The 11,682-nt window shown below is 42.6% G+C and overlaps 2 protein-coding genes across 8 annotated transcripts in view; one reads left to right on the plus strand and one right to left on the minus strand.

The window, feature by feature from the left end:
- Positions 1–4,856, plus strand: part of PLEKHH1 (pleckstrin homology, MyTH4 and FERM domain containing H1) — a 55,405-nt gene extending 50,549 nt beyond the window's left edge. For 5 of the 7 annotated variants that reach the window (XM_066188257.1, XM_066188263.1, XM_066188259.1 and 2 more), the window contains 3 exons: positions 327–413; positions 920–1,066; positions 1,390–3,984. In XM_066188257.1, the coding sequence (XP_066044354.1) occupies positions 327–413; positions 920–1,066; positions 1,390–1,566 (411 nt within the window). In that variant the 3' untranslated portion in view covers positions 1,567–3,984. Of the gene's footprint in view, positions 1–326; positions 414–919; positions 1,067–1,389; positions 3,985–4,159 lie in introns of those variants that run through there. The other 2 variants (XR_010721907.1, XM_066188260.1) reach the window with 2 other exon arrangements.
- A 76-nt stretch (positions 4,857–4,932) lies between these two features.
- PIGH (phosphatidylinositol glycan anchor biosynthesis class H) lies at positions 4,933–10,305 on the minus strand. The gene is made up of 4 exons (XM_066188269.1): positions 10,119–10,305; positions 8,064–8,273; positions 7,355–7,438; positions 4,933–5,810 (listed from the first exon to the last, which is right to left on the minus strand). The coding sequence occupies exons 1-4, from the start codon at positions 10,296–10,298 to the stop codon at positions 5,709–5,711; spliced, it is 576 nt and encodes a 191-aa protein (XP_066044366.1). The 5' UTR covers positions 10,299–10,305; the 3' UTR covers positions 4,933–5,708.
- Positions 10,306–11,682: the final 1,377 nt, after the last annotated feature.

Here is an 11,682-nt window from a genome sequence, read left to right on the forward strand (position 1 = left end):
GTATAAACACACGTGCTGGCCAGAGTTGCCATGCTGTTGCTCTGTCCTTGCATTTCCTTCAGTTTTAACCATACTGATGGCATCTAATTAATTTCAAAGGCTTTGTTATCCTTGTATCTCTTGTGCCACTATTCCAAAAAGCGCACGTAAATCTGAAAATGTTATGCCAAATTTTGGGGAAAGGTGTCTTAAAAATCAAACCAGGTCACACGTTAGGATTTCTTTTCCTCATGTTCACTTTATCCTTAATTATCAACATTTATATCAGAAACATGATTTCGTGGTGGTCAAGAAATACCTGAATTAATAATTTTCTTTCTCTCCAGCCTATTTTGCCTTCCTCATTGGAAGATTGTCCAGTCTGGATAGCTGTGAATGAAGATGGTGTCAGCATACTGGATTATAATACAATGGTATGTTGAGGAACACTGTTTAAGAGGAATACCTTACCTAGGGAAGACATTCCCCTGACTCCAGTGAAAGTCACTAACAGTTTGTCCTTAACTTCAAATGGATACAGAAGTTAGTTTGTAAAAGTCAGAGATGAGGGAAGTCAGTATTATGTTTGAACACTCCACAGACAAATGAAAATTACAGCTGCAGTGTAAGGTAGGGCAGCAAACATGTTCATACATCTTGCAAAGTCTCAGTGGTGTGTGCTTTACTACCACCATCTGAAATACAACAAAATCTGTACTATGAAGTAGTGAGGGATGGAGCACACCGGGAGGAAACTAGAAATGCAATTCTCACTTGAGCTTTCTCTGCCAGCTCTTACTATAAAGCCATCTACTGCCCTTCACTGCTGGAGACCTGGTGTTCTTGCAGAAAAGTAGCAATATAAAGTAATATATTAGTTTAAGGTAGACATTTGGAGTTTTTTACAGAACTATGACTTTTTCAAACTCTCTGTCTGCAGCATTTGAAGGTCTCTTATTCATATTCCTCTGTGCTGACCTTTGGAGGCTGTCGAGATGACTTCATGATTGTTGTCAGTCAAATGAAAGAAAGAAGTTCTGGAAAATATAGCACTGAAAAACTCCTCTTCACAATGGCAATTCCAAAGGTAATTACGAATGAAAAGTGAGTTTCTTTCCAGCTGGCAGCATCAGGGTTGGGTGTTTTGTACAAGCCCCAGGGACTGGTACTTGTGGCCGCTGCACTAGCTATATATATACTCAACAAATCCTTTGTAAGCTGTAACCTTTCAACAAGAGGCTTATTCTACATAACTCTTAAAGACAGAGCTTTATTTTAAAACTGAACAATTCCATGGGAGAAAGCCATTTAGGCTGCATAGCAAAAGCTATGCAGTCAATAGATTCTAAAAATCAAAGGGCATTCTTACCTCTAGTTGACCTACAGTTAATAATTTTCTCTTTTCCCCAGATTGTTGAAGCAACACTTCTGATTGCCAGCTACATTAACTATCATTCAAGTCCTTCACTGCTGTCTTCCACCCAGCCCTCACGAAGCAAAACACCTGCTAAGAAGCCCTGGGAGACTGAAAATCGGTGCTTTTTCCCTTCCGTGCCCCAAAGCACAAAGGGGCCCACCCTGCTTTAAGGGCTTGTTTCACATGAGCTGATTTTGTTGGTTGTATACCACTGATTCATGCAGGCTCTGACTCTTTTTCCATAATAATTGACAAAGTTCCTTAGATGTAGAGGCGGTGTACTTCCTTTTAAAAAAAAAAAAAATGATTTGGGGGACTGTGCAGGAGTTTTCTTTCCATGACACATTCCATCCAAAATACCATTCCTCAGGTCATTTGCCTGCACAGTGCTCCAATCACTACATCTGCACTCATTCTTCTATCTCCTACTGTACTGCCTTCCTTTACAAGTACATACATTTTCTTTGATCCCTCCCATTTTCAGCTTTCAAAACTTTTGTGTCCTTGCTCAGACATGAAAGAAAGGCATTGCTGAGAAGGAAGAGGAATTAAACTCACAAGAATAATTCTGATGCAAGTCAAGGTTGATTTGAGATCCAAAATAGGGAATATAAAATTACAGTTCATCAGTACTTAAAGAGTATTTTCAACTTTAAATAAAGGTGGAAGCCTAAGGTCTCTTTGCATGTTGAGTACTCAGAACAATTGGGACTGGAACAGTGTCAGAGGATGCCCTGGCACCTACAGGACCAAAACACTTTGGAAACTGATGCTGTTCTATGCAATAGATGAACATTAGATTGCTGCAGCAGTGTGTCACATGCTCCACTGCCAGAAAAGCACTTTCAAAGACTTTCTGATAACCACTGTTGTAGATGTGTTTGGAACTGCACATTATCTTGGACAAAGAAAGACAAGACAAGCAAACTTTGTACTTTTTCTGTCTTTCAGCAACTAGGACAGATCTCCCCAGACAAGCTCTGCCATTCTGACTTGACAGAAGCTGCTTCTTTCAAACTCCTGCTTCCTTCATGTACTCTAAGCAAGGAGGAGGTAGTCAGCAAATGTGTACTCACGTTCTTCTGACTTTCCTAAAGAACATTGGTAGGTTTGATTTTTTTTTGATCTGTTTCAAAGGGACTTCATTATGAGAAGGTCATTTAATTTTAAACAAATAAAAGAAAAATAGTGATTCTTCATAAAAAAATCTAAATCTGCTTCATTTAGTTCAGCTGAGGAAGAATAACAGCACTTTGAAAAGTACCATGTCCAACTTCATAATAATTATGCATTCATGGGCAGCTTTCCCAAATTAAAACAGTGTGAATCCAACCACTAGACAGAAGTCAGTAATAGCAAACCAGTTATTTGCAAATAAACAAACCAACCATATCAGTGTTTTTACCCCTTAGTACCTGCCACCAACCTTGACACATCCAGCTAATGCATATGAGGGAGCTGATACATCAAGAAGGGTTTTTTTATGCTTATGATGGGTACAAAGCCACAAACTAAAACAGAAGAGCAGGGGGCAGACAAAAATTCTTCTAAGCAATCCCTCATCAGCATTTTTGTAATATAAAACAAAAAACCCCAATCAACCAACCAAAAGAAACCCAACCCCAAACCATCCCATGGCGAGTTATAGAAACAGTATGGCATACCTGAGACAGGAAAAGATTGTATGAACAGTGACCTGATTTTCACATACTGTAATGTATCCACTTGTTATGAATTTAAAGACCATCCCTTGAAGGTACACAAAAGGGTGGAAGCTTTCTGAGCCGAAAATAACTTCAAGGAGGTATTTAGTAATTTTTGTTTTCCCTTAGTTTCTTTCTAGTCTCTCTGTATCCTGATAATAGTTTGTGTTTCCCCTCTCTCACACAATTATCTTAGTATAGCTATGTCAGTTTGAAATACACAAAGTGTTAATCCTCCTCACTCTATCACCTGTGCCTAACAATTTCTCCTGTATCTGAAGGTCTGTTTGACAGTTTGCCTCTGGTATCCCAACAGTAACAAAGCTCGTTCAGAATAGGTCGGAGCCCTCATCAGTGCTGGGGATGCTCAAAGCATAGAAGTCTCCAGTTCACAGGCTGTATTTCCTCACAGTGCTAACACACATGTCCTCAGAGACTTCAGGAGACTTGTACCAGGGCAAACAGGAAGCAGAGATGTTAAATAAACAGGAGCTCTCCTGAAACTCATTTTCTGCCACAATTGCACTTTAAATTGAGTAGCACGATACACAAAACATTTTCTTCCTTATTTCTTAAAAATACTCACCAATACTTGAGTGTTTCAGGGACTGCCCCACTCTGATGGGTGCACATACCCCTCCTATTTATAGCTTACCTGTTTTCAAACACCCCACCCTGTGCAGTTACCTACTTTGTATGATTCTTTGGTAGAAAAAATGATTTTTTATTTTAATCAATGCTTTTGGCAATGACTGTTAATGCAGCATAGAATGAGATGACAAAAGCCTTTGTGTTCCTAACTGCTGTGTGTAAGTAAAAGGCTGTCTGGAAGATACTGTGAGATTTCTGTTTGTTCCTAATAAAATTCAGCTCATTAATTAATAACCATGAATTAAATGTATATTATTCTCAGAATGAAATAAAGTATTTTAAAAGCCAAAATGTTCTTGATATAAACAAAAATGAACATAAATTGTGTTTGGTATTCACGCACAAACCATAGCCGGTACAAACCTGCCCTAGACTGATTCCTTGTTTATCTCTGCTGATCTTCTCTCAGCTTCAGTGGATGACTACACCATGGGCACAGGATGTTCACACCTTCAAAAGACTGATAAAACAATCCTTCAGACTTCCTGCTGTGACACAGCTTCTTGGTAATTTCTTCAGTGCATATTCTGAGGACTTCATGGGATTTTTACAGCATTGTCAGCATTCCCAGCACACTCTTGAGCCCATGACTGTCCACTCTGTTGAGACACCTTTTCTTTTCTGATACAAAAGGCAGTGGCACATCCCCAAGCTGCTGCCTTTGACTTGGAGAACCAGAATACTTCCTGTGACGTGAGCTAAACTCTGTCTTTCAAACTTTGTGGCGCAGTGGGAAAAAAAAAAACCAAACCCACAAATCCTCTATGTCTACCTTAGTGCATGATGATATGGTGCCAAGTGTTCATTTACAGTTTATGTGGACAAGCATGGTACAGCATTGTATGCAAAACTAGCAGGAATCCAGGCTCCTGTCAACTTGTGAGTTTGACACTTCAGTCTCCTCATTTATATTACTATGGAGTCATAGAATATAGAAAGAAAAATACCAGTTAAGTGTTACAGTAACTTTTAGCTTATCAACAAAGAAGAATTTCCCAACTTTTTGTTACTACCAAGAGCACAGATCAATAAAACTTTATTCACATTGTCATTACTATCATTTTCAACATGTGCCTCATATTCTCAGAATAACTGATGTGGCCCTTTAAATGCCATATCTTTTCCATGTGCTGTGTCAACAGGCCCTGCCCCATTCAGCAATGGGTTCACATTTTCCCTGTGTTTGACAGTTAAGGACTTACTGAAACCTTTCTTGTTGCCTTTGACATCCTTCAACTGATTCATCTCTTCTGAGCTTTAGCTTTTCTAACTACATCTCAAACAGTGTTGCTACATTCCTCCCAAATTACCTGTCCCTAATTCCACCTTCTGTCTACTTCCTTTTTGTGTTCACGTATTGCCAGGAGCAGCATGCTTATCCATGCAGGCTTCCTGGCATTTCTGCTTGACTTCCTACACATTGGGATGGACTGTTCTTCATCTCAGAAGAAATGATCCTTGACTATCAATCTGCTTTCTCAGATCCCTCTTCCCTCTAGGGCCCCATCCCATGGGACTCTTTCAAGCAGATCATTGAAGAGGTAAGTCTTCAGATCTCTTATGTTAATTTCATTAAACATAACTGAATGCAGCAGTTTAATTTTGTGGTTTTGCCATTCTGAAATTCTCCTGTAATCAGGAAGTTACCAGCTGAGCCCACACATCAGCTTTGGTATTTTAAATGTGTTTTTCAAACAAAGGGATAAATAAAAACCAAATAATGCATACTTATGGCAGTCCAGCCAAGGTTATTTTGTAAATTTAGCACGATTTTAAGATGCATGGAAGAGTAAAAAATTCTTGTCTCCCTTTGCCCTATTTCCCCATAATTCTTTTCTGGAGAGGCAAGAAAAAACCTTTTCTGTCTGAGCCTAAAAAGATCTGTTCATGGGGCAGTTTTGCATGCTTTTCCATGTGTCCCTCTGAGTCCAGCTGAAAGTCTGCTGCCTTTTTTTCAGCTATTTTATTTCATTTGATTGTGGAGCTGTCTTCATCTGCTGCAGGATCTCTTGACAACTTTTGTACACTTCTATCAAGCAGTCCAGTCGTGGCTTGGAGCTCTAGAAGTCAAACAAGAGAGAATCAGGCTCTGAACTGAAACACCAATTGATTTTACACAAACAGCAAGTGGTGGTCAAAGTACAATGATTTTTCATCAATTCTTACCTGGACCAGATTAGAACCAGCAAGGAACTGAAAGTTGCACGGTCCCACAGTCCCTATGATCTTAGAACTTTTGAGCTCCCAAAACAGGATTACTGTGTAAAGACCATCAAATGCCTCCTTGCAAGAGTTGCTTTAGAGAAGAAAAGGTCAATTCAGTGCAGTAGGGCTCCTGGGCTGAGTGACACAGGAAATTGTATTTTTGAAGGCTGACATAGCTTAGAGAAACCCAATGAAGGAGACACAATAAAGTTACTAATCATTGCTCCTTGAAAACAAGCATACTAACTTGCATGTTAAAATAATTACAGACAGGTACTGAATTTCAAAATGGAAGAGTTCCATACCTCCTTTGCTGCTGGAGTCAACTTTACCATTACTAAGGTATTTCCATGAAAATAAAACTGTTCAGAGTTGAAAGGTAAAAAGAAGAAGAAGAAACAATACAGATGCCAGGCAGACCCTTTGAACCTGGAAAGGAGCATAGCATAACTAACATAGTACCTAAATCAGGTACTTGAATGCAGCTATCTGGAATTTAGTAGTTGTTGATGTCCAGGAAATCTACTTCTTCCCTTGTCTATATGAGAAATATCTGATTTATATTACTGTTACTAAACATCTTTACGACTGTGGGACTGAGTGAGCAAATATCAATGGAATAGACTATTTATACTCCTATTTAGCTGAAGACTGACTGTATCCAGTCACAAACTGTATGCAGATTACAGAACAGTCACCAGCAGCAGGTGAATTAAGGACAGAGAGGACTGAACAGCTCAGCAGTCTAAGAAGTGAGGTATCTCTGCACTGCTTACCACCCCTCAATAATAAAGGCATTTTTGTGTTAGGCATGAACACACACAAAGCAAATCCATTCAAAAAATGGGATTATGAACAGTCACAACATGTTAGCAAGAGAAGAGAGAGGGGAGACAAGGTAACAGCAACACAAACAAGTTATTATACATTAAGCAAATTGGTCATGGCTTGTACCATGACCTTTGTCAGCAGGTCAGGCAGGGAAAGTCATTCCAATGCCAAGGAGGTTTTATGAGAACTTTTGGTACACAGAGCTGGGAGAAAAATCAACAGCAGTACAGTGCCAGGGTTATGGTGGTAACTCTTGAGCACAGGACTGCACAGAAAGCTCTACAAGCCCTCAGCACCCTATGTGAGCCAAAGACTTCTCGTTCATGAAAACTCCTGGCTGGATTCAGACTGACACAACTCCCTGTTGTTTGAATGGAGAGCAAATGAAAATACCCATTCCTAGTACAACGTTCTGTGAGACTTCAAATGCCACCCACCCTGGCAGCCCAGCCAGGGAAAGGCAACTTTCATCAGCCACCTGTAGTGGAACAAAAATATCCTTAGACAACTGGTGCACACACAGAGACCACAATCTGGATTCAGTCAAGCACCATTCAGCCAAACTCACCTGAAAAAGTGGCACAACGTCAGATATTCCCTGAGGATTTTCAGGGTCCTGGAGAAGGATACACAGGTAGTAGATAACTTTTTGCTACAAGACAAACAGACAAAAATCACTGGAGTATAAAAATGCTGCCAAACTGCCTGAGTCAGCACAGAAATAGGGTCTATTTCAACTCACTGGGCTGAAGGCAAATCCTGCCAGATCACAGTGAAGTCTACAAATTTGTATCAATAGCTTTCACTCAATACAGAAATAATTTTACCTGTTTTTTTCTGTTAAGTTTTTAACCAGAAAAGAACACACACATGCTGGAAGGGTACGGTCTGCTTTTCTACAAGAGCTTTGCAGAAAACCCTGGCAATAGAAAAAAGCATTGTTTGTGTTGTCTTAGCTTCTGATCTCCATCTTGTCCACATATGGAGTCGGGCATCAGGATTTGTAAGAACAGCATAACACAAAGAACTAAACCCACTAGCTCAATGCCAGTGGCATTATTCAAGACATGGATTTGACTTTTTGAGATTATTCGTTTGGTTTGAGTTCTCCTTTAAAGGAGAGAGATGACAGAATAAGGAGAAAAATCTGCAATAAAGTTCTTGATGTCAGTAAAGCCATGGATGGTGCTGTTTAATTGGTCAGGTAAATCATGCTCATGAAAATACACTGGATGTGAGTGTGCCCAGACAGAAGAAGACAGACTTAGTATGATTACCATATGGATGGCTTCATTGATAACCACATCCTTCACTTGACCCATCTCAATGAAGATTGTGCTCTCTTTCCCTGAGGCGTAGGATGAAGTCACCTGAATGCCGAGTGAGCCGATGACCAACAGGGATTCCTGGTCAATCTTCACGAAGTGCAGGTAAATGATCAGGCCAAACAGCGTGATGAAGATGGCGGCAGAGAGCACCATGCTGTTCTGTAACACAAGCCAAGAAAAGGCAGAACTCTGGTCTTATAGTTACTTTAACACAGCTTTAGAGAAAGTAAAATTGCACAGTAAATTGTATATTAAAGCTACAGGTGCAAAGCATTCTTACTTAGGTAGAGTCCTTTTATTCACCTGGCTGGCTGATCTATCTGTAATGAGGTTTAACTCAGTCTTTGCAGTACACACTAAAAGAACTGGGAGCTGAAATGGAAAACTGCAAGAAAATTCTATTCCATTCCACTTTCAGTGCAGAAATCTCAATCCAAACAAGCCAGTTATTTCAATGAGAGTTTATTATACCAACTTCTAAAGATGATGTCACTGACAAATGTTTACAAGAACCAACAATCTCAGAGTGGAGGAACTCTCCTTCAGGATAAACACTGCTCTGGTGGTTTTCTTATTATGAACTGCCAGTCTAAACTTGTTCAAGCCTCACCCTCTTACTGCCTTAAATACCAATCCAAAGAAAATTTGCTTTATCCTGTACTTTGTCTAAGGATCAATGTCTTTTGCATGCTGCAATCTTGGGACTGCTGTTACATTTTAAAATATAACTGAGGACACTATAGTCACCAGTAAGTCATCTGAAGACCTGGTAATAATTCTAAAGGTCCACAACCTGCAGCCTGTTTTGGGGACATGTTTTAGAGAACTGCAGGCCACCTACCCATGAATGAGAGTTGTAACTGACACTTCCTAAAGAACTTGAACTGCATAGCCCTACCAGTCAAACTGAGCCTGTACTACTGGTGTGAGCTAAAGAAGCCATGGCTTCAGGAAGTGCATTGGACTTCTCCAAAAGTTTGTTATCACAGGGGAAAAAAGACAGTCATGAAGTACAGACACTGAAATCCACAAAAAGAGAGTTTCAGACCTGACTTCCTGGCAAAAGGAAGAATTGCAGTCATCTGAATGCAGGCTGCAAGAGCATGTGTAAAGGGAACCAGGAGGGCAGGGGGTGGCAAGCACTGACTGTGGTGTATGTTTTCATAGAAAATGAAACTTGAACATGAACCATCTTTTCCTATCTAACTCCTGACAACTGACTCATAATGCAACCTCTATCTTCATTTCTTAGAAAAGATTACTGAAAAAATTTGATATGCAACAGTCAAAGCATGGGTCACAGTGACCAGCTTCTTTAGTCAAGCTACTGACTTGAGTCTGGACAAAAGTGGTCTGGGTCCAGCTTTTGATATATCCAAAAGCATTAGTTTCGAAATCAGCAGCTTTTGAAATCTGTACAGCAAACATCTTTCTGCCTCCACTGTGAAAAGTGATGACATTCATGCTGCATTGCTCTCCGAGTCACTCAGAAAAATTCCTTTTGGGGATTAATAATCATTCACCTTCTTCAACTCCTCCTAAATTCCAGATTCTCACAACTCATCTCTCCAAGTGAGCACGTGTTATTTGTACTCACAAACATGTGCCAGGCATCGTTCAGCACCCAGACATATATCTACCCTATCTGTCATGAGGCTACGAAACCAAGAGGCACCCGAGAAGCCACCGGGGCAAGCAGGTGGCAGCCAGCGGCCCTCAGGCAGGCACAGCTCTCCCTTTGCCGCCACACACCCATCAGCTCGGCGTTCCCGGGACGCGGGGGATGCCCCGGAGTGGCGCCGAGCGCCTTGCCTTCCCACGGGCTCCGGCCGCCCTCCACGCCCCGGGCGCCGCTATCCAAAGCTGCTCCGGAAACACGCGCGGCCACCCAGCCCGCGGGACTCCCCTGGGCGCCCCGGTGCGACGGCGGGACACGGGCTGAGGGGGCGGCCGGCGCCGGGCCCGAGCCGCGGAGGGGCCCGCGGGCGGCGGCGGGGCCGGTACCTCGCTGAGCGCGAAGAGCCCGTAGGCCGCCAGCCAGACGGCGGAGGTGGCGGCGCTGAGCGAGCGCAGCTGCAGGCGGGGCCCGCGCACCGCCAGCTCCCGGCAGGACGCGTTGTGCTGGCGGCGCCGCAGCGTGATCGGCACCCCGGAGGCCGAGCGGAACCGCCGCTCCTCCGCCATGCCGGGCAGGCGGGACCCAGCCCGCCCGCGGGAGGAGCCTGAGCCGAGGGGAGGCTCTGCCGCCTCCGCTCGCTGTGCCCGGGCCGCCTGCCGGGCAGTGCCGGCGCCCGCGCTGGCCGCGGGGTGGGGCTGCCGCTGGCTTGTCTCGCTTGGTTGCACCGCGCCAGGCGTCTTCCCTTAATCCCGATGACATCAGCAGTTCCTGCGGTTTGCACAGGTTGATAATTCATTGCTTGCTTCCTCTGTTTACGGAGTATGAGTTTTAAAGGGCATAAGGTTTAGTGGTGCTGCACATGTCTCTTGCCGTGATGAAGAGACGGGTTTTCATGGAATCACAGAGTATTAAGGGGTTGGAATGAACCTTAAAGATCATCTAGTTCTACACGACCCACCTTGGCAAAGGGACACCTCACACTAGACCAGGTTGTTCAAGGCCTTATCCAGCCTTGCTTTGAACACTGCCAGGGTTCATCCACAACCTCCCTGGGCAACCTGGTCCAGTGTCTCACCACTCTCAAAGGAAAAAAAAATCTAATATCTAACCTTAATTTCCCCTCTTTCCATTATTCGTTGTCCTATCACTACAATTCCTGATGAAAAGTCCCTCTCTGGCTTCCGAGAAGGTCCCCTTCAGATACTGGAAGGTTTCTATGACTTCTCCTTACAACCTTCAATTCTCCCAATGGTTCTCTTTCCCTCCTTTGTCTTTATCATCTGTGACTACATAAATGTGTTTTCTTGTCTGTACCATGCTTAGCTACAAGCTCTTCTGATTTTTTTCCCCAAGGTTTAAAGCAGAGTTTTCTGGTCCCTTGCCATCTAAATACACAATAAATTGGAAAGTTGGCTTTGCATACGGAGACTTAATGGGTCTTTGTATTGTGCTCCCTTAAATGCATTTCAGTCATTACTTCACACAACTTATGTGGCAGTAATATAAAACTACAGCTGTGTGACTTCCAAATTGCCATCCCAATTCCTTTTGCTTTTCTGGTTTTTCCCTTCTCCCACAGTTTTTGAGTGAGTGTTAGCTTGGATTGCAGGTGCCATCTTTCAGTAAGCAATTTACTTCCTTCATGGTATCTTCAGAGCTCCTAGGTGGATACTATATTTATAAAAAAACCTATTAACTTGTTCTCACAGGGGCAGCAAAGGAATCTTAAGGGACATGAAAAAGCAAGTGGCATCAGATAATCACTACTGAGGTCTTTGCTTTGCCTGGAGGAGTGGTTGATAGTTGCCATCCATTGGAAGTCTTGTGCAGTATGTCCAGGACCTCACTGTGACACAAGAGACCAGGTGGAGGGATGGGCTGGAGCTCTGAAGAGGAAATGTGAGCTGGCCTGTAGTGGAAAAAAAAAGTAACAGCAGACAATGAACTGCA

This window comes from Chamaea fasciata, unplaced genomic scaffold, assembly GCF_029207755.1.
Source record: "Chamaea fasciata isolate MVZ Bird 193981 ecotype frontalis unplaced genomic scaffold, bChaFas1.0.hap1 SCAF_7, whole genome shotgun sequence".
NCBI lineage: Eukaryota > Metazoa > Chordata > Aves > Passeriformes > Sylviidae > Chamaea > Chamaea fasciata.